At 30.8% G+C, this 25,400-nt stretch overlaps 1 protein-coding gene across 1 annotated transcript; it reads left to right on the top strand.

Moving 5' to 3' along the window:
* Window positions 1-1,217: 1,217 nt before the first annotated feature.
* On the top strand, window positions 1,218-25,400 carry LOC111002875 (retinaldehyde-binding protein 1). The gene is made up of 6 exons (XM_022273147.2): window positions 1,218-1,413; window positions 3,167-3,405; window positions 13,867-14,023; window positions 15,495-15,637; window positions 22,817-22,978; window positions 23,534-25,400. The coding sequence occupies exons 1-6, from the start codon at window positions 1,233-1,235 to the stop codon at window positions 23,717-23,719; spliced, it is 1,068 nt and encodes a 355-aa protein (XP_022128839.2). The 5' UTR covers window positions 1,218-1,232; the 3' UTR covers window positions 23,720-25,400.

The raw sequence follows: 25,400 nt of genomic DNA, 5'->3' as shown, positions 1-25,400 counted from the left end.
CTCTTCACATTCTTTTCGTTTTCAATCTTCTCACTAGATTCGGGGTGTCAAAAGAAGTTCAATAGTTTCGAATTCTTTACATCCACGTAATGGCGGAGCCTTTGTTCGTGGGCTCCTGCAAAATTTTATAATTATTCCGGCGTCGTCCTTTATGTCCCGATAGAAGTCGTTATTAGAAGTACCAGATAGCTTTGAGTACTCCTCTGAGCAGTTTGTTATAGAATATTTGGGTTTGGTTCTTACTTAACAACCTTACAGCTGGAACCTAACTCCAATCTGGATTAGGACTTGTTTGTATAAATATTATGCAAGATTTTAGTAGTAACAAATTATATGTAGTAATCTAAAACAATCTCTCTTGAAATTGCTAACGTTGAGGGTAGCGGAAGTACTGTTAGACATTATGTAAACATCTAATCAATAGCTAACTAGCGGATGTCAATAATAGATAAGTAATAATAATAATAATTAATAACTTTATTTATGACAAAAGGGGTGTGACGAAATTCATATTATATTATGTCGCTAGTACCCACACTAGGGAGTGTTGTGGGACACTAGAACACAATTATTTCATGGTACATGTTAAAAACAGTTTTTTTAAGTAATTTAAGTGTTGTAACTGTCTTATAATACATTAAGTATGTGTGATTAAACTCGACTTAAACTAATAATAACCACGAATTTATTCGTGTTTTAGTATTAACAACACCTATAATTTTGCTAAGAAACATACAATATAAAATCTAATTCTTTACATTATAACTAATGTTTAAAAATGGGTGTGTGCAGTTGAATGCAGTTTAATTACGATTTTATACTGTTAAACTGATTGTTAAACGTATAGTTACATAAAAAATGCATAATTTTTGTATAATTACGTTCAGCAATTTAAATGCGGATTGCATCAATAAGACCTGTGTCAAAATAAAAATATATAAACGTAATATTTATATATAATAGGTATAGAATTGTGTAAATTATAATTAATATTTTAATCCTAATAAGTTGCTTATCGAGATTCAAATTAAATCGCAAATAGAATTTCCTAGATAATATTCTTCTTTAATATCCAGATCTGTGTGATAATAAAAATATTCACTATATTAGTTAGTTTCCAAAAGTAATAAACTTGTTTGTATACATCTCTCCGTATATATATGTTATTAATAGTTGTTGTCTGAACTCTAATATTATGTTCTGGCCGACAAAGATGTCTCAAACCTTATCTGATGTCCCGTAGTTACAGCCTCCGAAACAAAGAGGCGCAGTACACAGGGTGTCAGGGGCAAGGCGTTATCATAATCTATAAAAGTGCGACGGTTACTGCGCGCGCGCACATTTACTCATTCGCGCGCGCTCGGTCCGCATTGTACGCGTTTCGCGTGTTTTTTGTTCCACACGTGATTGACGGTATGTAAACATTGTGTTGTGTATATTGAAATCAAGTTTATAGTTAATATTTATGTGCAATTTATTAAATGCGGAAGGGTGTATAAATTAACACAACTGAATATTAAATAAAATATGTCGAATAATTAAAAAAAAATCACATAAGATCAAATTTGAAGTGATTGTTAAGAAATCTCTTTTCTTTATTCTTATCAAGTTGACGACAATATTTTTAAGAATAATTATCGCCATAAGCATATCTATATAATTGATTGGAATTAATTTTGATTGCGCAAGTGTATCTAGGTAAAATTAATATTCGCACGTTGTTTATTTGGCACAATGTAACAACTCCACGCGTAAGTTGACTGAACACAAATTATTTCATTGTGACATCATTATGCTCGAGATTTTTGAGCCATACAACCTACTTACTTTTGACTGTTTAATTATGAAACTTTAACTACTAATTTTAAGTGTCTATTAAAAATGGTTTTTTTCTGATTTCGAATTATTTTTTTATACAGAGTTAATTTTTTATTAATGAATAATTATTTAGTATAGATATTAGATATAGGTGGCAGATTAGAGGCTTTGTAACTTTCAGTACAAGGAACATACTTAAAATTACTTCTACTTTTCCGGGACTCGAACCTGTAAAATTACAGCAGGATATAATACAAACATACATCACAGTTATCTATATACGTAATTTGAAAATGAGCTGATAAATTTAGTAATTATATTATCGTAATTAAGATTGAAGATTTAAAATAAAATATTATTCTTCTCTTTTATCAATCTTTTTTTTATACAAATATGTACAATTAAATTACCAATACATCCATATTAATAAGTTGCTTTTTGAGGAACTCACCAACTTTGCCTGTTCATGATGATATATTTGATATTAAGAGATTTTATTTAAATGAACAATTTTTTTATTTGACATAGATTAAGCAATTTATCGTCTAAAATATCTTTGTGAATAGATTAATTCATATTATGTTCTGTTGTTACTTTTTATACCAAATAAACAGCGTGAAGCACAAAAATATTAGATTTTTGCATGCACTAGTAAAGGCTAAATCACTTTTTAAATAACACTTTCAGTGATTTGAAATATTTCTATAACAGTAATTTTTTTTTTTAGTATATGGTACAAAAATATTATAGTGGCACAATTTAAAGTTCGCATATTTCGCCACACATAATGGCGTACAAATTTGCCATACATAGCAGTAACATATTATATTATTCAATTCCTATATTATTTTATCAGTAACTAAACTAATGTACCTTAACTATTGTTAGTTGTATAACACGAAGTGGAAATTACTTTTATTCAAGCAATAAGAAAGAGAGTTCCAATTCTTAAAAGGCTCATGAGCTCTATGGCATTGAGATTGTCTATGACAAGATAATATAAAAGAAGTGCGCACTTTATGAACAAAGTCTTTACCTACCTATATATATATAATTATAAATATTGTAAAACTCATATTTGTTTTGTTTAAAGAACTTTATTTCTCAATACAAAAAAAATATTTTATTTACATGAGAAACTTAATATTAAATATATACGAGCGAGATACACGTCCCCATTAGCCGTCTCAATTTTATTAGGTGTTAGATTGATAAAACACATAAATATGAATATAAAATTTTCATATCGTGTTTTTAGTTAAGCGAGAACACAATAAAACGTTTCTAACGCAGATAAGCAAGTAGCTTATGCAAGGTATTTCAAATAAAAAAAAATATCTGATTTTAGGTGTTTCCATAATGACGTCCAATGACTTCCGTCTGGAACGGAACGTAGAACTATCGGAAGAGACCAAAGCCATCGCTGAAGAGGAGTTGAGAGAGACCCCAGAAAGGGTAAAAGAGGCTTTGGAAAGACTGAGAGAGTTGTTAAAAGAGAACAAAGACTTATACTTCGGTGATGATGATGAAATCCTTACCATATTCCTGCGTCCCTGCAAGTGGTATCCAGAGAGTGCAATTGCCCTTGTAAGTACTTTTTTTAGTTAATTACTGGCCCCACTTAGAGTACAGTATAACTTTTATAACTCTGTCATTAAGGTATACCCCAAAGAAATTCGAGTTATAGACGGATTTATGTAGGATTTTGATTAGACTTGTAAAAGTTAAGATTAATTATTACTAACTTTGATATCTAGCCCTAAAGGTTTTACAATACAACATTGCTATGTTTTGAGATACCGAAATTTTTTAACATTTTTTAAACTTAAATTTCTGAATAACACATTGAATACAATTTAATTTGTAACTCACTTTTACATAACTCTAAGTTTAACGGTTGTTTTGAAGGGAAGGGAACAAAACATGTTATCGAGTAGTTTTGGAGGTTTTCGACTTAAAGAGGTTCAGTCAAATAACGTATTTCCGATAAATGCAACGGAATTTTATAATGATCATTGAAACACGTCATTATCAAAGAGAGCTCCAGCCAAATAAATAGTAAATTATTTAAAATCTAGTGTAAGAATGTTAGACGAAAAAATGCCGCGTTTCGATTGTGTCGAGCCTTCTATAATTGAAATAAAGATGCAATTCACCAATTACCGTTTGCCCCCGTTCTATAAAAAAAAACAGTTAAATGAAAGCAGGCATTTTTTTGAGTGTTTAATATCTACTGTTAATAATTTCTTAAAACATAATCATTATTGCAAATAATTTAATTACTATAATATTACGATATTGTGATAATTGCACGGTCAATGAGGACAAAATAAGGTCAAAAAGATATTTACATTCTCATTATTTAATATGGATTTGTGTCATGATGCTATTGCTAGGCAATTAAAACGGTCTAGTTAAATCATAACACTCTAGTTTTGAGTACTTTAGGCTTTTTTTAATATGTCAATCAAAGATCAATAATAGTTTTAAGGCTCATGTTATTACGAATAAGTTTGAAGCTTGATTTTTAAAATGTAATACACGTAAGAACACAATGCTGTATTACACATAAATTAAAAGAAATATTTTTTGTACGAATGTGTTTTCTAAATAAATTTTCGCATTTATTTTGATTATGTGTATAACAAACTAATTAATTCTTTTGTCCTATGTTTATTTACTAATACAATATAATCGCGAACTTAGAGTATTTACATCAAATTTTATCGAATTAAGGGAAGTTTATATATGTATTATTTATATTATTATTATTACTAGTTATTTTTGGATTTAAAATGATTGTCAGTTATAGAGTTTCAGCATATAGGTCTATATTTATCAAAGAAACTAAACACGCCGAAAGTGGGACCTATAACACCAATCCTGAATACAATATATATGTATTGTATAGACCGTGCTCGTGACTTAGTGGTAAATAGAGAATTACAAGGTTCTGTGTTCGATTAGGCGAATCGGGTCTAGGTACGGGCGGTTTACCCACTTGCTTTAATTAATACGCTCATATAAACTTAAAAGTCATGTAAACTGCATAAATACGCAAAATAATAATTGAGGTCTCTATTTATTAGAAAGCTTAGCCACTTTCATGAATATTATAGGGTATGAGAGAAACTAAACCGGATATATTATAATGTCCGGCGACTTGCATATCATTCATCAATGCGCAATCTACGTAATATCAAATTAAAAAAAAAATACTAATTGTCATGATATTGATGTATTCTATTCTAGAGACCTGTGTTGATATCTTGATTGAGATTGTTATCAACAAATCCTAAAAATGTATTACCGGGAAGCCTGCAGTCTGCATAGATAATCCAATTGCCTTTTAAATTATATATTGATCGTCCAAAATAAATTTTGAGTTTTCGAGCTACGCTGTCATTTTATTTTATAAGACAAAGAGGGAGACGTAATATATTATTTATTTATTAACACTTCGTTGCATTACATAAAAGAAAAAAATTGATTATAATTTAATGAAAAGCAACTGGCGACCTTATCGCTTTCGACCGATTTCTTCCGGGCAACCACTGTGAGTAAAGGAAAAAAAATGTATTAAATTACGTAAGGTAGACAAAAAGTGCAAAAATACTTTATAACCCCTTTGTCATATATTATATATTTTCACACAACTTTCATTATGAAAATTAACTTAATCGTATGGGAACAATATAAACATTTAAATATTCAAAAGGTATTCGTTCGTTTCGTTTAACAAAATGTGATTGCATAACTATCTTGAATGATTCAGTACTGGGGTAATGTCAAAGGGCAATGCATATCAGCGTTTATCGCCCTATGTGACACAAATAAACACCGCTTCCTCTATTAGATATTTTATTAATGTGATTAGAGGTTTCCATTCCGATACATAATACTTTGTGGCACTCAGTGTCGTTAACTTATGGTTGACATTTTTGTAACATTTAGATAACCTAGAAGTTAACTCATAAACACGTCAAATTGATAACTACCGATTTGGGTTGTGATGTCAGTTAAATTTGCCTTTATTCGTGGTGCTGTAAACTTGGTTAAATTTGGTTTAATTCTAAGGTTCATAAAATGTTTTAATTAATTTACACTTCTACTGGCGCGTTAGTGTAATATGATGAGAGTAATTTTTACGATGCGTGCGCACATCGTCACCGACACTCTAAAGTTAGCTATAGCTGTTATTGACGTTTTTTAACAAATGTAGAATAATTCAAATATACAAAATTATATAAAGATTTTTATCATGTTACGGCAAAGGAGAATAACTTCTGAAGCAGTGTCCACACTATGCCGCGGTAGGCTGGGCGGGTTGACCCGAGTCGGCAAAGCCGGGTGGGTGCGGGTTGTTTTTATAATAAATACGGGCACCAATGCATTTTAAGCTCGTCAACGTAACATGTTGTCAAAATTGCATACAAACAAAAAACACTTCCAACAATTTACTTGTTTCAATTTCGTGTCTGTCCAGTTTGGAGTTGAATGACCTCACGGTTTTCAAGGTCATCTTTAAGAATAGGTACCTTAAAACCCTTACGCTTTAACCTTAGTGGTTCTATGTATGTGTGTGTTGCTAAATCCACATGAATTATGTTATTATTTGAAATTACATATATCATTATCTTACCACCTTTAACAAGATTACATTAGAATACTGATATTCAAGCTTGAAGATATTTTATCGTTTATTGTATTATTGTAGATTAATTATTGTATTATAATTGCGCATCTTAATGCTCCCAGATAAAAAAATCCGCTATAAACGCTCTTTGTTCCTACTTCTCTTTTCGGAGACAAGGCGTTGGCAGTGTGAGTTTCATCTTCGGATATCGAGGCTGAATGTGAAATACCATATCACTCCGACGTCCGTCGTTCCACTACTTAGGGTTTTTAACGTAGTTTTTAACGGCCACCACCATTTTGTGGAGAAGTATTTAGGTACCAATTCTTAAAAGGCCCACAGCCTACTCGCATTGAGTGTTCAAGGGCGGCCGTGTTTACATCTTCACATTGTATTTTTTTCTGCTTAACAAAAATGACTACTATTTTTATTTTATTTTATATGTATGTATTTTTTTACCATTTATATTTACCAAAATTGTCATATATTTTAGATAAAATAGTTTGTGACATATAGGACTATACGATGTGGTAAACTTCCGCCCGTTTGTTTTATATAAAAAAAGGAAACTTTTTAATTACGACAAAAGAAGTTGTTGATTGCTTATGGTAATGTGTGTGTACAACATAGATTAAAAATTTATAGATAAAACAATACTTCTTAAACTACATAAGTTTTATAGAGTTAAACAGTGTCGGTATTCGGTAGTAAAGAAATATGTGTAGTGTTATGCATGAACGACGCCGACTATTACTCGTACAGAAGAGTTATGTAAGTTTTTAACCGTGTCAAGTAGATATCGCGACGGTTTTAAGAGAGAGCGTCATTTGTTTTTACCTTTATACCATAACTGTGTCGCATAAGATATCCTTTATGTCTATCCTTATAGAGAATTGTTGGCCTGGTGGCTTTAGCGTGCGACTGTCATCTCTGAGGTCGCAGGTTCGAACCCTTAGACCCAAAAAATCGACGGCCGCGGCGTGTGTCAGGAACAGAAGGCTAATCACCTACTTGCCTATTAGATTGACAACCTCAATAGGTGCCATTAACTTTTTTTGTCTTTACTTAATTCAGTTCCATTCAGCTAAAAGCTTCCTCGTCATGTAGTTGCTTAACCGAGCTTTTTAGGCTTGCTAATCAGTAACATTCGCATGTGGTTACGTCTTTAGTTAATGATTTCGAAAAAAATACTTTGCATAATTATAGAAAGTGCAAAAATGCGCAAGTGAGTTTGATAAATTTCGATGCGAGGTACATTAGAAATATTTTTACGTTTCATTCACTTAATTTTTTAAGCTATTTATTCGTACATCCGACATTGCATACACTATATAAGTTTTTCTTGTTCAAATATTTTATATAACTTTATTTACTAACACGTTTTCACACACATTTCTATTTAAATCATTTTATATCTATTACATTTCTAAGCCCAAATATCTTGTCATAGTAAAACAACTCCAAGTCGTTTCTTTCAAAAAGGCGACTGGAACGGGTTATATTACTAGCGTATACTAGTATTACCAATTGCAATAATCGTTAAAACTCGCTATTAGAGAAAACATATTCAAGGCCCTGCAATTAGGGTAAATACTACGAATGGTAAATGCGTTATATTAATTAATATTAGTTTCATAATCAGCAGGAATAGTAAAAAAAAATAGAAAATAGTTTTAAGGTATTTTAATATGTACGCGGGTCCAGCGTGCTTATTTTTCCAGCGTTTTGAATCTGGATCCCGGCTTTCTGTGTAGAGTGGGGACTACCGGACTAGTCATTTCGAATCACAGGAGCGGTATACGCCTATGCCAATAGTAATAAAGCCTCTGAATATCCCTTGATGGATTATACTTGCTGCAACTAGCGCAGGCTTACGGCGTAACTTAAATCGTACTCGATTTTAACATTGAATTTTCGTACCACGTAACAACATCGTAATATATCGCTAAAATACGGTGTGATTATAGGAATTTAACTAGACAATACCCATACCAATTATGACTTTTTGAAATCAGTGACGGTATGGCAGAGCAGACTGAATGTGGGATTATCAAGTGACTTGTATATCTGAAATATTATTTTATTTCGAAGAAACAAACACATTTACATCACTTTAATATAAACATAAATACAGTATTTTATATTAATTTCACGGAGAAATAATAATTATATACATGACTACGGTTTCGCTAGACAATACTATATATAATAATAATATATTATACAATATGAAGCGGTTATATTGGTTTTAGTAAGTTCGAATGTAATCGCTTATGAATTATGATACAGATTTATTAAGAGAGTGTAAAAAACCATATTCAGTTATGTAGTTAGTTAAGTTACGCGGGACTCGTTAAAAACACAAACACATTACAATCGTTGACAAGAGGACATGATTAGTTGGGCTAATATTTAAACATTATCAGTGTTTATCGGACCGATAATGACCGAGGTTTGCGATAACCCTTACAGTATCCTGTTAGGACAAAGGAAATTGATATATTCGATAATAGTTTTCACTCTCCCACAGAAGCTTGACCTTGATAACGTGACCTTACCAAATCGATTGGTCTAACGCCTGTCGTGAAGTATTTTGGCTTTGTTCTCTAAATGATAAGTTCGTATATTACGTGAGAATACAATATTTTTTGTACGAGTATAACACAGTTAATTGCAGTATTGGCCTATTGGCTTCAGCGTGCGACTCTCATACCTGAGGTCGTAGGTTCGATCCCCGCTGTGCACCAATGGACTATCTTTCTATGTGCGCATTTAACATTTGCTCGAACCGTGAAGGAAAACATCGTGAGGACACCGACATGTCTTAAACCCTAAAAGTCGACGACGTGTGTCACTGGCGGCTGATCACCTACTTGCCTATTACATTAAATAAATTGTCATGAAACAGATTCACAAATCTGAGGCCAAGACCTAAAGAGGTTGTAGCGCCACTGATTTTTTATTTTATTTATTTATAACACAGTTAATAAGTTTTGCTTTTAGCGATAATTATATTTAACCACCCCGAAGTTACGCATATTTTACAGCAATCAGCTCTATTTTAATTTTGTAATGGGTATATTAAAATATGCCGTCAGTGCTTTTATCTATCTCAAAGCAGTTATTCGTCAATCAAACACGCGAATGTCTTAGTTTAGCTTTAAACAATGTTAAAAAATTCAATATTTTCAAAACTATTTAAATATCGAACAAGATGCGATGATTTGTTCCTCGCCTCGCGATAAATCACCTCAAATCAACAAAAACTAATAGTGTATTTGTTAGTCTGTGTCAAGGTTCAATAATGTTTTAACCTCTACAATTAGCACTTATAAGTTTATTTGCCAGCATATATTGCAACATAACATAGATTAATGGCTGTATTTTATACACGTCGTAAAACATGATTGGAATACGCGTCTACCGGACTAATTTTGACTACGTAATTTTACACCCGCCTCCAAGGGTTAGTGGTTAACACATATTTGAATTTGGAACCTAGGAGGTTCGCTTCGCAGACGGAAAACTTCTTTATCGTCTGTACAGCCAGTCCTAAATTACTAACGGAAGATAGAAGATAGAAGACAGAATCATCAATTCTGAATTTCAATATGTTCTACAATTTATATAAAACCTATCATATACTAAGGGCCTGTTTCACAATGTCCGGATAAGTTCCAAATAAGCTATTTATTACTTATTGGTAGGTTAAATAGTATTTTTGCGTTTTACGACTGTCAGATAGCGCTATACGTCATGAAATTCGAAGTATCTTATTTGAAACTTTTATCTTTCGAATAATTTTTGTGTTGCATAGCTATTTGGCCCTTTATCCATACATTGTGAAACAGGCCCTAAATATATTATATCCAATAGGAAATTGATAAAAATCACTCTTTAATCATGAAAGCAGGGAATGTGATGAGGATAAATCTTTCGAAATCATATAATGATAAAGCCGTATGCAAATATTTCTTAAAAGCAAATACTCCTTTGTTTTTATTTATCACGATAAAACGCAAACAAAGATTATATGTTTATTGTTCTAGTGTTTGAACTTGTGGAAGAAAATATTTTGTGTTCACATATATATGTATCGGCTTTAATGAATTTTAATATTAACAATGACTCCATATTTCCTATGTAAGCTTAATAAAGTAGTTTTCCACAATTTCAAGCAATCCTTTATTGATTGATTGAATGAATAATGGTCACTGGTTGACGCCTTATGTGTGGTGGAAATTTTAGGGCTGGCGTTAAATTCTATTTCTTTCGTCATTTTATGTTTTATTAAACTAAAATGCCATTATATGGATTCAGTCTTATGTGTCGGACATACGCCGTCGACATTTTTTAGGGTCTAGCATGGCTAACATGCTGGGGTTCTCACAATGTTACACACACACACAAACACACAGAAAGTCCATTGGTAAAGCTACTAGGCCATCACTGCTGTAAATATTAATGTTTTAAAATATTCAAAGACATTTTCTGCTAATATAGTTGTGTTCCACAGATCAGCATAAACTATCGACATGAAGGTTTTACTTATCTCAAAAGTAGTTTGGCGTTCTAGATATAAGCGACCTGTAATTATATTTAATAGAGGTTGTGTAAGCCCAGTTGAAGAGTACGTGTTGACTTCTTGCAATCAGACGGTGATTGTTTGAGCAATAGCTAACACAATTAAGCCAGTCTTTTTGATACAATACTCTTTATTATGTAGTACTGTCCATTGTATTGCGTTGTCGTTAAGTAAAATGTTTGACCTAACGTGTTATTCAATGCGATAAGGTTCGGGTCGACTTCAAGAATGATTTACGATAAAAACATATTTACGGTAATTTTGCATACAATTATATTTATTTCCAACATCCAAATATACAGTATTTACAATATTCTTAACCGTCATAGTAATAAATAATAATAATAATATTCAATAAATTTAAAAGGTTTGTTCCCTGTGACAGTGTACCTACCTATAACGCTGGCAGCATTTTCTTGCTGTATTGCAATACTTATTCGTTAAGGGAGGAAAGCATCAGCTTTAATACCAGCAGGTAGTATCTACCAGGTGCTTACTTGAAATCCAAGAGCCTCTTCTCCAAAGGAAACAAAATCAAAGTTAAAAGAAAGACTCTTATATTAGAGCCGTTTATTATTTTCCGTCTGCTCTAGGCCAGGCCAGATTTTGTGGTTGTGCCGAGGTAGGTGAGACGGTATAACGTGTCCACACAAGTCGCATCCGATACCAAAGTCCGGCCCATCCCCTAAAGACAATTAATGTAAGCCACATTTGGGGCGTCACTTTGTACAAAATAATGAAATGTACATAAAACCTTGATTTAAAGTCGATGGAACAGGAGAAATTTGTCATTGACGCCTAGATCGAACTTTTTTTTATTTTATAGAATAGGGGGCAAACGGACAGGAGGTTCACCTGATGTTAAGTGATACCTTAATAATAATAATAATAATAAATAATGTATTAACTACATAGTAAAATATAGACTACATAAACATAATTATACAGCAGCAAATGTATTTACATATAACAAGAATTTCTGTTTTTTATGTTAAAACTATCATTTTTAAAACGCACAACGTCATACTTATTTTAAATCGAATTAAAAATTATAAATTACAAGCATGAATTGCGCATCGTAATACGTATGAAACTAATCATTAACCTTGTAAACAAATACGTGTTGTTCGTCTGATTAAAACTGAAACTGTACCTTATTGAAACAATTGTGATAAACCCAATACTTTGTTGCAATAATGTATAGCTAGTTATTTTTTACTGTAGGTATACATGTATACATTGGCGCTACAACTCTACATGATTCTCGGCTATATTGTATACTACAAAAGCTGGCTGCTAGATCTAGAATAGATACCTTATTTAACAATACTGCTAACTGCTTTTTCAAATGAAAGGAATTTTTTTTTGTATCCATATTGTAAAAGTTTATTATCTCTGCAATTATTCTCATCGCTTCTGTTTATTGGTTAATGCAGATGGCGTAAAAGTTCGATTCAATATTCAAAAAAGGAATGATCACGTATATTGGGTTTTAATTAGCCAAAAGGAGCGTCCATAATGTCCCGTACTGGTCTATATCTAACAAATTCTTCGTCTTTGACACTTCTGTTTTGTCTATGACGTCCTTTCATAAATTGAACGTATTTCAAAGTACGCGATCCTTTTTATTCTCTAACAATAAAACTATCGAGTTACGATTGTTTTTTTTTATGATGAAACTAACAAGGAAATGAGGGGCATAATGTTTTGCAAATGAATGTAAACTGAAGATTATTATGATAACAAGATTGAATTGCGTGTGTACAATAACATATATATTGTTATTTAAGTGACTGATTGCCAATCTGTGCTATAATATATCTTTACTAAAAGTAGCTTAAGCAACTAACTGATCAGTCTTCTTTTATCAAATTACTGCATATGTATTTACTTGTTATATTTAGGTTTTAATAAAAGATACAAATATTTAAGAGAAAGAAATAAAAAATTGTTTTTAAAGACCGACTGATTCAGTTTTCTGCATCATGTCCGAGCGTAATTAGTGTGGAACGGCATTTGGTTGTATTTTGTACATGAAACAGTATCGGCACTTTCTGGCCCGCCATTTCCAATGTCATACAAAAACCTATAAGATATACTAAAAAGAGTATCAATGTTTGTTGTGTCTATGTACCGTAATAATAAAAGCATTAGGTCTAACAAAACATATATGAAAAATATAGTGTAATGTTTATGTGTAATTCAATATTTAACATAAAAACGCGAATGTAATAATACTACATAGAAATTTTAGAACAACTCTGGGACCCAGATTATTTCTTAAATGCGCAATTTAGTGAATTATATCTAGTTACAACAGCAACTGGTGGATATAACAAGGTATAATTTTGATAATGATCGTGTTTGTTAACATGAATTTAATACTTAAGATAAAAAATGTTGCAATTTCCTCTCAAAGGTAATATAAAGTAATATATGACGTTCTATTTACGGTTTAAAAAATGAGCTAACTTACTAAAAATATATGACTTCTCAGAAAACCAGACCTCCACAAGGAAATAGACCATCAGACATTTAAAGAATGTGTGTACTCCTCCGTCGGGGTCGCCTAAGCAAAAAAATTTGTAGCTTACGAAAAAACCAGTGGATATACAGCACCTGAGGTCTGGGCCTCAGATTCCTGTATCTGTTTCCTGACCATTTGTAATAGCCGATGAGATAATACGGATGAGAGTTGCACGCTAAAGCCACTAGACCAACACCGCATTATTCTTTGCCGACTTCAAAAATAATTGAGAAACATAAGTTCTTTATTTTAATCTTTCAATAATAAATTTAATTATGTTAAATATTTTTCTCGTTTTAGATGCGGCGTGTAGCTGAATTTAAAAAAGAAAATGCCTCTCTACTGGACGGGTTGCTACCAGAACACGAAATCCAACCCTTCTTAGAACACAAAGTTGTGAACGTGCTGAAGGGCCGTGACCACAAAGGAAGAAGAGTTCTAGTAGTCAATGTTGGAGGTAGGTTAATGATGTTATCATCCACAGATAATCCATTTGTTATGACTCTGTCTTGATTGCATCCGTTTCTTTAAATCACTTCAATTTTTGTAGTGAAGTATGGGATATTTGCCTTCAGAAGAGTAAGCGATTAAGTAGAAAGATAATTTCATTGGAACAAAGTTGAAATTTACTGCACTGATCGTCAGACGTTTTGTCTACAGAAATAATAGTATGTGGTATTGTCATACGACCCATTATTATTATCACACAAAAAAAATTAAGAAGGGTAAAACTTTATGAAATAAATTTTTAAAAAAGATCTCCTTACTCATCCGTATACGATACTCCGTACGTTACACAAGTGTGTGTGTGTGTGTGTGTATTCTCTATTCCCTTTTGATACGTGTCCGGCAAAACCTCTGTCGAAGGTCAGTAAATTCCGCAACCTATCTAATTTCTTATAAAAATCAACTAGTTTTACACAATATATACAGCGATTAGACAACATTAGAGAACTTAGGCGATATTTACTTCCACAGTATTACATAAAAATGTACGAAATTGTTCAGAGAAATATTTTTTACTTAATGGAATTTTTATAAAATATATAATGTTCTTGCAACTACAGTTACAACATTATGAAATACGAATTATCACTGCTATCAACTAATAATGAACTTTGTACATAGTGTACATTAGATACTAAATGTATTATGTATTAAGTGTCAATAAATGTTATGACTATGCACCACCATAAAATTCTGTTTACCATTGTTTTATAATTATTCCACACTTAGCAACAATAACTTTAATATTTACAAAATTAGTTATGTTTATAATTATTGCTTCTTACAATCCATCGTTTATTTTGCACACTATTATACAAACAATTAAGATATTTGAATAGCGTATTACCTGACGCTATCTCTGATATTAATAGAAGTTTTATCGACATATTTTTATCTTTAAATGATTTATGTATGTAACTAAACATATCAATCAAATATACAGTATTTACAATTTCAACCTCCATAGTAATAATAAAATTAATTAAACATAATTTATTTTTATATTATACAATATAGTTTAATACGAGGTGTAACAACCATTATAAACCAGTGGCGTTAGATTGCATTCGTTTCTTCCATCATGTTTAGTTTATAAAAAAGTAGATAGTAGTAGATCAGTTGTTATCAGATATTGATTTTTGGATTTGAGACTTGCCATGCCAGTTTCTTTTTTTTTTTTTTTTATAGAACAGGGGGCAAAGGGGCAGGAGGCTCACCTGATGTTAAGTGATACCGATGCTTTCCTTCATCTAAGGACTAATTGTGCACATTGAAAGAAAATTCCATTGGAGCCGTGATGCGACATATATTTTAATATGCATCGTGTAAACAAACGACGATAATATATTTGATTGATTTATATTATCTGTCCTTTTGGATAATAAAAAAAAATTGTTTTTGAAGTTACCAATATTTTTTAGCCTCCTGGGACCCGAAGAAGGTGACGGCGGACCAGCTCTTCAGGCTTTTTTACTTAATTCACGAAGCCGCGATGTTGGAGCCAGAGTCTCAAGTTCGAGGCACCGTCGTCATCATGGACTTCCACAATATGGGCTGGACTCAGGTATTTTAAGATGTAGAGGCTTTTTTTATTACTAACACACACATATACATAATTAACAGTGTTCTGAGCATAGTTAATAATAATAAAAATAAATAAAAAATTATAAATAGGCACTTATAACCAGTTTAAAAATAGGGATAAGTAAGGGATTGCTTAAGTAATTTCCAAATCCGGATATGTTTAAATACATAAGTTTTTCATGAATCTAAAATGTCTGTACATGTTTGTCATGTGTCATTGTGTAGAAACTTGCTAACACTTGGTACTTGGTTAAGTATTTGATCGTGAATAATGGTATTTGCAGAAATTTAGAAATCCTGCCACTAAATATATACCTAATATCTGAATACTGACTTATTAGATTTATTAATGGATTTATATTAAAGTCTCTCTTTTTAAGCATAAACACAATGAATAAGTTTTTACATTGTTTACAACAAAGGTACATGTACATGTACAAGTCATTTAAATATAGGAACAGGCAGTAATTGAACAATAAAAAAAATCTCATTTTAACATATTTAATACGATTTCTAGCTAGTTGTATACAGGGTTAGCCTTTATTTTGTTATGAATACAACCTTGTTATTACACTGTAGGTGACGTCGCTAAACGTGATGCGCAGAATATTAAATAAAGTATAAAATTAACATAATTTGTCACGCAAAAAGAGTTTCAATTTATTCATAAAAAATTACCATACATTTTTTTATTTATAATCAAAACGTATAGTGTGCGTCTGAGGCCCGGCTATACAATGGATTTGTCTATGTCGTCAGTATAGCGAAGGAAGACATCCTAAAGAGGAAAGATTTTGCTTTGCTTAAAATCTTTGCTAAATAAATCGCAAGACCAATACTATACATTGTATATGAAGTATTTGAAATGTATTAACTAGAGAACTCGTCTCTTTCTTATATGTTGTGATTACACTGTTGTAAAAAGAGAAAAAAGAATTACAAAGAAAAAAGAAAAGAAAAACTAAAATGATAAGATCATGTTGTGAAATGATACGAGCTTAGACATTTAAAGACAATTTTTTCTTATTAAAATAAAAGGAGTAAATATTTTATCGGTTGTTTTATATCGTTATTTAGAATAATGTCATCACAGAGATAGGTATTTATTAAACCAAGTCAATAAACTCTTAATTATAAGAAAGTCATTCCATTGCTTAAAGTTTGCCAATACACACATGTTCAGTAATATTAAACTTTATGACAATGGGTTAACGTCCAAATCAGTTCGATCAATTGTTTACGTTGCACATGTATTTAGCAATACATTGTATTTTGACGAAGCTGATGAAATCTGGACACGACACCTTCGGAGGTAATCTGTTTTTTAATATGGCTTTTGAACCGCTACTGCTGGAATAAACGACTACGTTTAACCACTGTGAAAACCTCATATAAATGTAAACGTTCTGGTACTATCAAAGTTCTGCAACCTTTTATATAGGTGCCCATGTTAGCCTTTCTAAAATTCTTATGCTAGGGTTTCTTATTATTATAAATAATTTAACGATAGGTTTTAGGATGAAATTACTAGGAGAATTAACAATCTCCATAAAAAAGTTCCCCAACAAAAATATACTAAACTATAAAAATACTAAAAAACAGAAATTCAAATTCCTAATAATGTTAATAAATTTTCTTATAGCCCCTTTACAATCAAATTGCCCACAATAGCGTGTGAGCCCTCTGAAATCACTGGTCTAGATACAGGTTATATTTATTCTAGGCTTGACACGCTTCCGAAATTACGAGAGACGCAGGCGCGATAGTCGCATTCTAAATAAGCTGAAACATCTATGTTCCTATTATGAGTTCATAGCATTCTGGCCATTAATGAATCTCTTACAAAGATAGAGATGCCTTCTACATTATATATGTTTTCTGACGTGTCTACTGCTTTTGGCATTGCCCTACGTGAAGACGTCTTCATCAATACTAAATATAGACAATACACGTGTTGTCTGGTCATTAGCGATTATATATTGTTACAGTAAATACTATTGTATAGGTAAAACATTGAGTATACAATGTTGTTCTTGTAAATAATCGTTTGTTTAGGTAAAGAACCTTTTCATAGTCTATTTACTATTTTTAGCTATGAATAGGTGCACTACTCGAGTCATTAAGACCAGAGAATGGATGAAAGACCTCAGAGATTTTTTAAAAAAAATCATGTAATAAGCTTACTGTCGCTGAGGTGTGACCAATATTCAGATTCATAGAAATACAATAACTTTTTATGCAGTTATTGTATTTAATTTAATTTATTTATTTTGGGACCTTCCATATAATAAATTTTTTGAACCACACTTTTCTTGCGAATAATTAATACACGTTTAATCATTTATTTATAAATGTTTACTACATCATACAAAGTACAAAATCGACAGTATATGTTAGAAACTTAGTATTTTATCTATAAAGGTAAACATAAAATATAAAAAAAACTGAAAAATACAATAAATCTAGTAAAAGTATCAGAAACTTTTGCTAATGATAAAAATAAAAAAAATACCAGCGAAACATAATTTTAAATGAAATTATATTTCGCTGGTAGTATCAAAATTAGACTTAGTGATTATTAGGCAATTTAATATCTAGTTTCAAAATATCATATTACGAGATCTTTGCAATTAATCACTGTAACTGTGCCTTACTTATGTAATATATGCCACTATATAACTTTCGAATATAATTGGGTGTTTAAGTGAAACGAAATGCGTTTGCCTTAAAATTTAATATAAAAAAAATATTATAATATTCCTTAAGTTATAATTGAAAGGTGATCATAGTTTATCATATAATCAACGTTATATGTTACACTTTACTTACTTTTATTAACACGTAAACAAGAAACAAAATATAACTGAGGCAACAGATTTGTATCTAACCTAAAAAAAATTAATTTTAATTTTATAGATTTTATTAAGTCAACCAATAAATAATTTTGATCGTTAATACTAATTATATTTATCGTTTTTTAATTAATGTATTCGTTGAACATATTGCTCTAATAGGTAAAATGTAATTTCATTGTAAAACACGTAAAATAATAAAACAAACACTAAAGATCGCGAAAAACAAGAAGATCGAAACGCTAAATTAAATCAATTATCGCATTGTATTTGTTTCTTAATTAAAAGAACTCCAAATAAACTCAAATTGTTAAAATAATGACCGGACTACGCATACGTGATTTGAAACAAAATGATTCAATTTAAGTTATATGGACAACGTGACTTGTGATTGAGATGAAAATTTATGGATATTTCGAAATGAGATCTTTTGACCCATTTACGTGAATATAAGTAGGCTATTAACTGGTATTTTTAAGAAATGTTACAGTAATTTAGTTGGTTTACTAAGCCTAGATTCTGGGTTATCTGGGAAACAATTCCTAGGAATACTTCTTCTAGTTTAAAGGTTATTAGCTACTAAGAAAATATGTAAGACAGAAATATATATCATAAACCAAGGTTATGGGACCTCAATCCAAGACCAAAAATGGAATGGATGCTCAATTAATTAAGCGTTTGATCAGGTTTTTAGTCGGACAGAATACCAATGCAGGTTAAGGAAAAATTGTGAGATCACCTTGTACTTTGTCATGACATCTTGTCATTAATTCGTCTTGTTGAAGTTTCACTATATAAAGTATCTAAGGGCCTGTTTCACAATATATGGATAAAGTGCCAAATAGCTATGCAACACATAAATTATTCGAAAGATAAAAGTTCAAAATAAGATAATTTGCGTTTGATGACGAATAGCGCTATCTGACAGTCGTGAAACGCAAAGATATTATATTATCGTTTATCCTACCAATAAGTAATAAATAGTTTATTTGGAACTTATCCGGACATTGAGGAACAGACCCTAAGTCTGGTGTACAAATTATGCTTAACGCATAAAATTATAGATCATTGTTCGTATTAGACCTCAGCACAGGTCCCTGTTTCGGATGGGATTAATATTTTTATCTCAATATGAATTTACCGTCACACCAGAATTTATGTCAGAACATAAATTATTAAATTAAATTTCAAAGACATTTTTTTATTCTTAACAAATGTTTCGTAAAAATTTCTTCATTTCCACGCAAAAATTACTTGTGAACTGTCTACTTCCGAACTAATTCAACTTAGGGTCTTTCAAGAATAAAGCGAATCAATTTTTGAAATTTCAGCAACGCACACTGGCATTGAGTGTTCATGGGCGGCGGTATAATTTAACATCGGGTGAACCACTTGCCCGTTTGCCCCTGTTACATAAAAGAGAACATTTTTTGTAAATCATGCTTATTTATCAGCTAAAAATATATTTTTAAAATAATCTGAAATTCTTTAACCGTCGCTTATTGTTTATCGATAAATCAATAATTGTCTCCAATCAATTCGTATTGTTGCGATAAATCAAGGTTTTCTTTATCTTAAATCCTGTTTATGAATATGAGGCAATCATTAATAAAAAGTATTATTGATAAACGTTGAGAATTAAAATAAAATATAAATCGTCCTATTTTTTCACATGTAACCATATTGTATGAAAAATAAACGACAGCTTGAATACGTATTGGAGGTATGTATATTGATATAGGTACATTCTAGTGATATACCTCATTACACATATCTTTTGTTTCATATGAATTTTAAAAAAATCGTAAGAACTCTTACTCTCGATCTCAGTTTATCTGTTGCTCGAATTTTTTTCTTAATGAAAAGAAAAGAAAAGAAAGTCCATTAAGTCCATCCTAAATCTTTTTTTAAATAGGATCTCACCTGATGGTAAGTGAAACTCACGAACACTCACTGCCAGAGGGAGAGGCCGGCCTTTTAAGAAATCATTTATTTATTTATTTCAATGGTAGGCTTTTTTCTTGATGTCTGTTTTCTCACGATGTTTTCCTTCACCATTCGAGCTAGTGTTAAATTATGAAATAAGGTCCATGGGCATTGATATACATAAATTACATAGTCAAATTATTTACACAAGAACAGGGTTTTAAATAAAATATTTATCCATATTGAAACTGTTATTTCATAATCTTAATATTAAAAACTATGTCCAATTGTCTAAATATATTACGAAAAGTTTAATTCCTGAATTTCAGGCAACCTCTGTTATCCAAATACCTACAATAATTATTGTACTTTACTCATGCATTGTCAAAAGCGTGACTCACAAAGCGACGTAGATTTTTAATAATGAATTTCTTTGTCAAGGATGACGAACTGTGGGTAAAGCAATTTATTGTGTAGAAAGGAATAAAATTAACCTCTTTGTTAATTTTACTCTCCTTTACGGATATTTCACAATTGTACGAGAATCGTATGGAAGTGTTTCAAAGGGAGAATTTCCGTGTCAGTAAGACCGGAAGGAAAAATCATAATGTAAAGAATCACGTCCGAGGCTGCCTTTGTGTATTCTTCGCGTGTCGCCGGAGATTTAACATTTCAATACAGCTAAAGGAGTCAATGTATTTATAAAAAAATAAGCGCTGATATTTATCTATAGGTAACAATTATACACACATTCATGCGCTATCTTTTAAGCCTTGGATATAACAGGAATATTTTTTTAAATTAGTTTTCTTGACATAATATCGAGTTTCTATAGATTAATTTTTATATAAATATCTATTTTCATAAAATGACCTCATTCTCAAAGGCTTTTAATGTGTATTTTTATTTTGGATTTACATTATCTGGGATTCTTATCTAAACTAAAACATTGTGGACTCAGCAAACAACCTTGTTTTAAACATATCGAAAATAACAGATCAATATTGTTTTCAAACATCCGTTCATTGTAAGGAAGTGGGTTTTCCTTGCAAAAGTAAGGACAGCGATAAGCACGTTCGCTCAGTTAAATTTTAACCAGAATATTAAACTCAGAGAAAAATTGTATACTTTGTCAAAAACTATTTGTTTCATAAACGTTTTTTCCACTGATATTAACAGCTTACACAATCATAATAAAAATACTTAAAATGATATACTTTTACATATTTTAAATATAGTAGTTATCTATTTCTACTATTTTAAATATATTGTCTACTATTTTAAATATGGCGAGTTGAAGACAAATCGGTGTAGGCTTAATCATATTAGCCTAGTTGTGAATACCGTTTAAATGATTTTTAATACAAGTGTACTGAGCCAACATAACGATCTAGCCATACTTAAGACTAATAAGTAACTTTAGTATTCACCTTATTTATTAACGAGTATAATTTTAACGTTGTAAAAAAATGCGACGGTATTTTTTTACATTTAAACTTACTTTTTGAAACAATGCAAATATTATGTCTTTATGAATGCGAATAATTATTTTGTTTTCGTGTATTCGTTGTTGTTAGTATCATCCGCTTGATAATAAATTATAAATGTATTAATAATAAAAATTGGTATTTATAGTATTAGTATAGTATTGGTTAGTAAAATTAAAACGTCTTTAGATTTTTAATACAAATTTAGCTCATCCTCAAGCTCTTATTACCTACTTGTATATTGATATTAAATGTAGAATAGTTAAAGGAATTAGAGAAACATTAATAACTTAAATAACTTATTCCTTGTGTACTCTTAATGCTGACAGAATTCCCTCCCTGTGTATCGCAATAAAAAATGATTTAATAAATAATAGTTTCAATTAGATATCGTGTCCGGTTGTTATCTGAAATGGCATGCAATAGTATGTGGGTGATAAAGTTTATCATCCAAGAATTGAAAATATATTCAAAACATACCACTTGTTATTGCATCAACCTTTAGTGGAAATTTACAGAATTTTTCCGGCACATCCCGTACTCATAGTTTTTGATTTTCTAATATTAGATATGTATTTATATATGTCTTAACTACGTTGCTATATACATAAAATAATTTGCGTACGTTTAATAGTCGTGTAGTACATGATTCATACTGAACTATGGGTCAGATCCAGACTGCTCGAAGTACGCCAAAACTGTGCGGTTGACATATTTAAATCATAATTTGCGCTGTCTTCACTCGGAATCATACATAGGATTAGATTAGTAAAAAGTTAGAGAGTAAAAGAAAGTGTGAATGTATCTGTTCAAAGATAATTTTTATATTCTATTCACGCCCCATTTGGTATGGAGAACTTTTATTTTACTAATAAATTTTCGTTTGATTTCCAGACATGGGGACTTACACCAAGCTTCTCAAAACGTCTCCTGACTTTCATTCAGGATGCGATGCCTTTACGGTTGAAGGAAGTCCACTTTGTCAAGGAACCAATGCTTTTCAGTGCCGTATGGAAGATGTTCAAACCTTTTATCAGAGAAAAGCTAAAAAATAGGGTGAGTGAAACATAATTTATATTCACACATAGACCTAAGATGGTTTCAACGTCGCTTTGTCTTGCTTTAATTGGCTTTGTTTTATTTAGTTATAATTTAGCTATTTATATCATGTTCGATGTCTTAAATAAACAATACGCCTTATTTATTCTATATCATAAACAGTAAAAGATTTAATTTTTTATTATTAAAAATTTAGAATTTTTCAAATGAATTTTTCAAATCATATTTATTGTGTTTTAGCGCCATCTGTTTTTAAGTGTTAGAATACTTGTCTACGCTGTATTGCAGTTTGTAATTATTTTTAAATACCTACTAACAGATGGCGGGGGATACGTAGCAAATTCAATACATAAAAACAAAAACAATAGATTTTTATACTAATATTTCAATAGTAATTTTAAATAAAATTATTATGAAACGTTTCAAATTTTAAATATTTGCAATGAATATTTTTTACGGATTAAGTTTTTATAAATAAGATTAAGGAATTTCATACTAATATTATTAACTATACTTATAAAAAATAGCTAAAAACGTGTGACGTATTTTCAGATATATTTCCACGGATCAAAGATGTCTTCGCTCCACAAGCAAATGAATCCATCTCACTTACCAGCCGATTACGGTGGCGATCTGCCAGCTATCGACTACTCTGGGGCTGAATGGTACCCGGTCATCAACGAAATATTACCGCATATACATAACTGGAACTCCTATGGTTTTGCTAAGGACTCCTAAATTAGAAATAGGTGTACTAACTAAGACCTGGAGTATAAACGTCTTAAATAATACTATATCTACAATGTCAGCCAATTAAGTTCAGCGCCACCTAGTGGCGTTTTATAAAAACAATTTCGATCATTAATTTTTATTTGACAAAACTAATTACTGTCTGCTCTGTTACACAATAAATGTCTATTTCATTGTTATAATATTTATGATCATCCTTTTGATTTAAGAATTTTGTGTTCGGATCATGTAATTTCCTATTGAATACATACTGTCTTGGTTAGTAGTATTGCCATAACTAGGGGATATTAAATTGTAGTTAGACGAGTGTTGGTTATAAAATTAGTTGTAGGATACTCTTTTTAATTTCTCAGTACTTATGGAGATAGTACGATTCTGGTAGTTTTCTAAGATCATTAATATATAACGAAGCATTTGTAGTTTAGAGAATATAATTATGTGATTTTTTTGTACCTAATTTTATTAAATGACTAATAATTAAGACTAAACCGGCAGCGATGTGTAAGACAATAAAATTATGTACAAAATATATTTACAATATTCGTTAAGGTGAATTCCATAGGTTTTTTATATTTGTGATTTTTGGACCAATATTCATAATATCGTGATTGTTGAAGACTGGATTACAAATGAATTATTGTGCCTTTATTAATATTAAGATGTGATATGAAATCATTGTTAAGTGTTTGAGCGAGTTTCATGACATGATGTATAATCCTGTAAGCTTATCTATCGGTATACGCAAGACCCTAGACAAATGTTTTAGATTCAAGCGTTCGAATTTTAAATTTCTATGGATGGTCATCTAAAAACTTACCCATATAATATATTTTATAATTTTAGACCATATTTTAGGTAAAACATTTCTTGGGTCTTCCCTCAGCTCTGGCTGTGAGTCTATAATGCCACACGGAGAGAAAAAGTACAAAAACCTTATCGTGTTAACAAAAATTCAATCTCTTAAATTAATCACTAAAGTCACGCGAGTATGCCATTTGCATTTTAAAATACATAATATTTAAAATATCCAAAAGTGATTTTGTCTCAAGCCCTGAGTAATATTTGGTCTTCCAATGTATGCTATCAGTAATTTAATTATTTTCATTTATTAAAAATGTTTCATCCTCGTAACTAATGGTTGGTTTTTGTATCTTTTATGAGCGTTGTATAAAAAATTTAGAGTGAAAATGTGACCAAAGTTATTCTTATAAAGATTTGTTATGTTTATACTAAATAGATAATGAATTAGCAATGCAAAATCTAACACCTCTGATAAATCGATAATTCTGTTTTCAGCTCATAGTTGTATATAAAATATCAATACCCCAAACTGAAATGATTGTATCCTATGTTTAGCGTCCTCTTTCAATCACCAGACAAATCTTGTATGACTGAATCCTTGATATTCGTAGGCGTGATTCGCTATTTAAATTTGTATATTGTCTAGAGCTACTTTTGCCTAGATCCCGGTTATTGTAGTACTTGTCTATGATTATGTACAGAATAAAAGCAGCTCTTTTATCTGTGGCACAGGGTGCATCGCTGATTCCATTATCTAAGTATTTTCTTTGAATGTTTAGTACTAAGATCGAAGATATACCTGTGTTGCTCAACGTAGACTGTTATAGCATACCATATGAATTTTTAAATATATGACAATAAATTTAAA

The sequence above is a fragment of the Pieris rapae genome, chromosome 12 (genome assembly GCF_905147795.1).
Source record: "Pieris rapae chromosome 12, ilPieRapa1.1, whole genome shotgun sequence".
NCBI classification, from domain to species: Eukaryota; Metazoa; Arthropoda; class Insecta; order Lepidoptera; family Pieridae; genus Pieris; species Pieris rapae.
The sequence above is the reverse complement of the archived record's forward strand: the minus strand, read 5'-3'. Positions and strand labels throughout refer to the sequence as shown.

Bases quoted from the DNA above. Each gene is read 5' to 3' on its own strand.
- LOC111002875 (XM_022273147.2), top strand. From the start codon at position 1,233: ATGTCCCGTAGTTACAGCCTCCGAAACAAAGAGGCGCAGTACACAGGG. The intron at 1,414-3,166 runs GTATGTAAACAT...ATCTGATTTTAG, and splicing joins TGTTCCACACGTGATTGACG to GTGTTTCCATAATGACGTCC. The intron at 22,979-23,533 runs GTGAGTGAAACA...ACGTATTTTCAG, and splicing joins GAGAAAAGCTAAAAAATAGG to ATATATTTCCACGGATCAAA.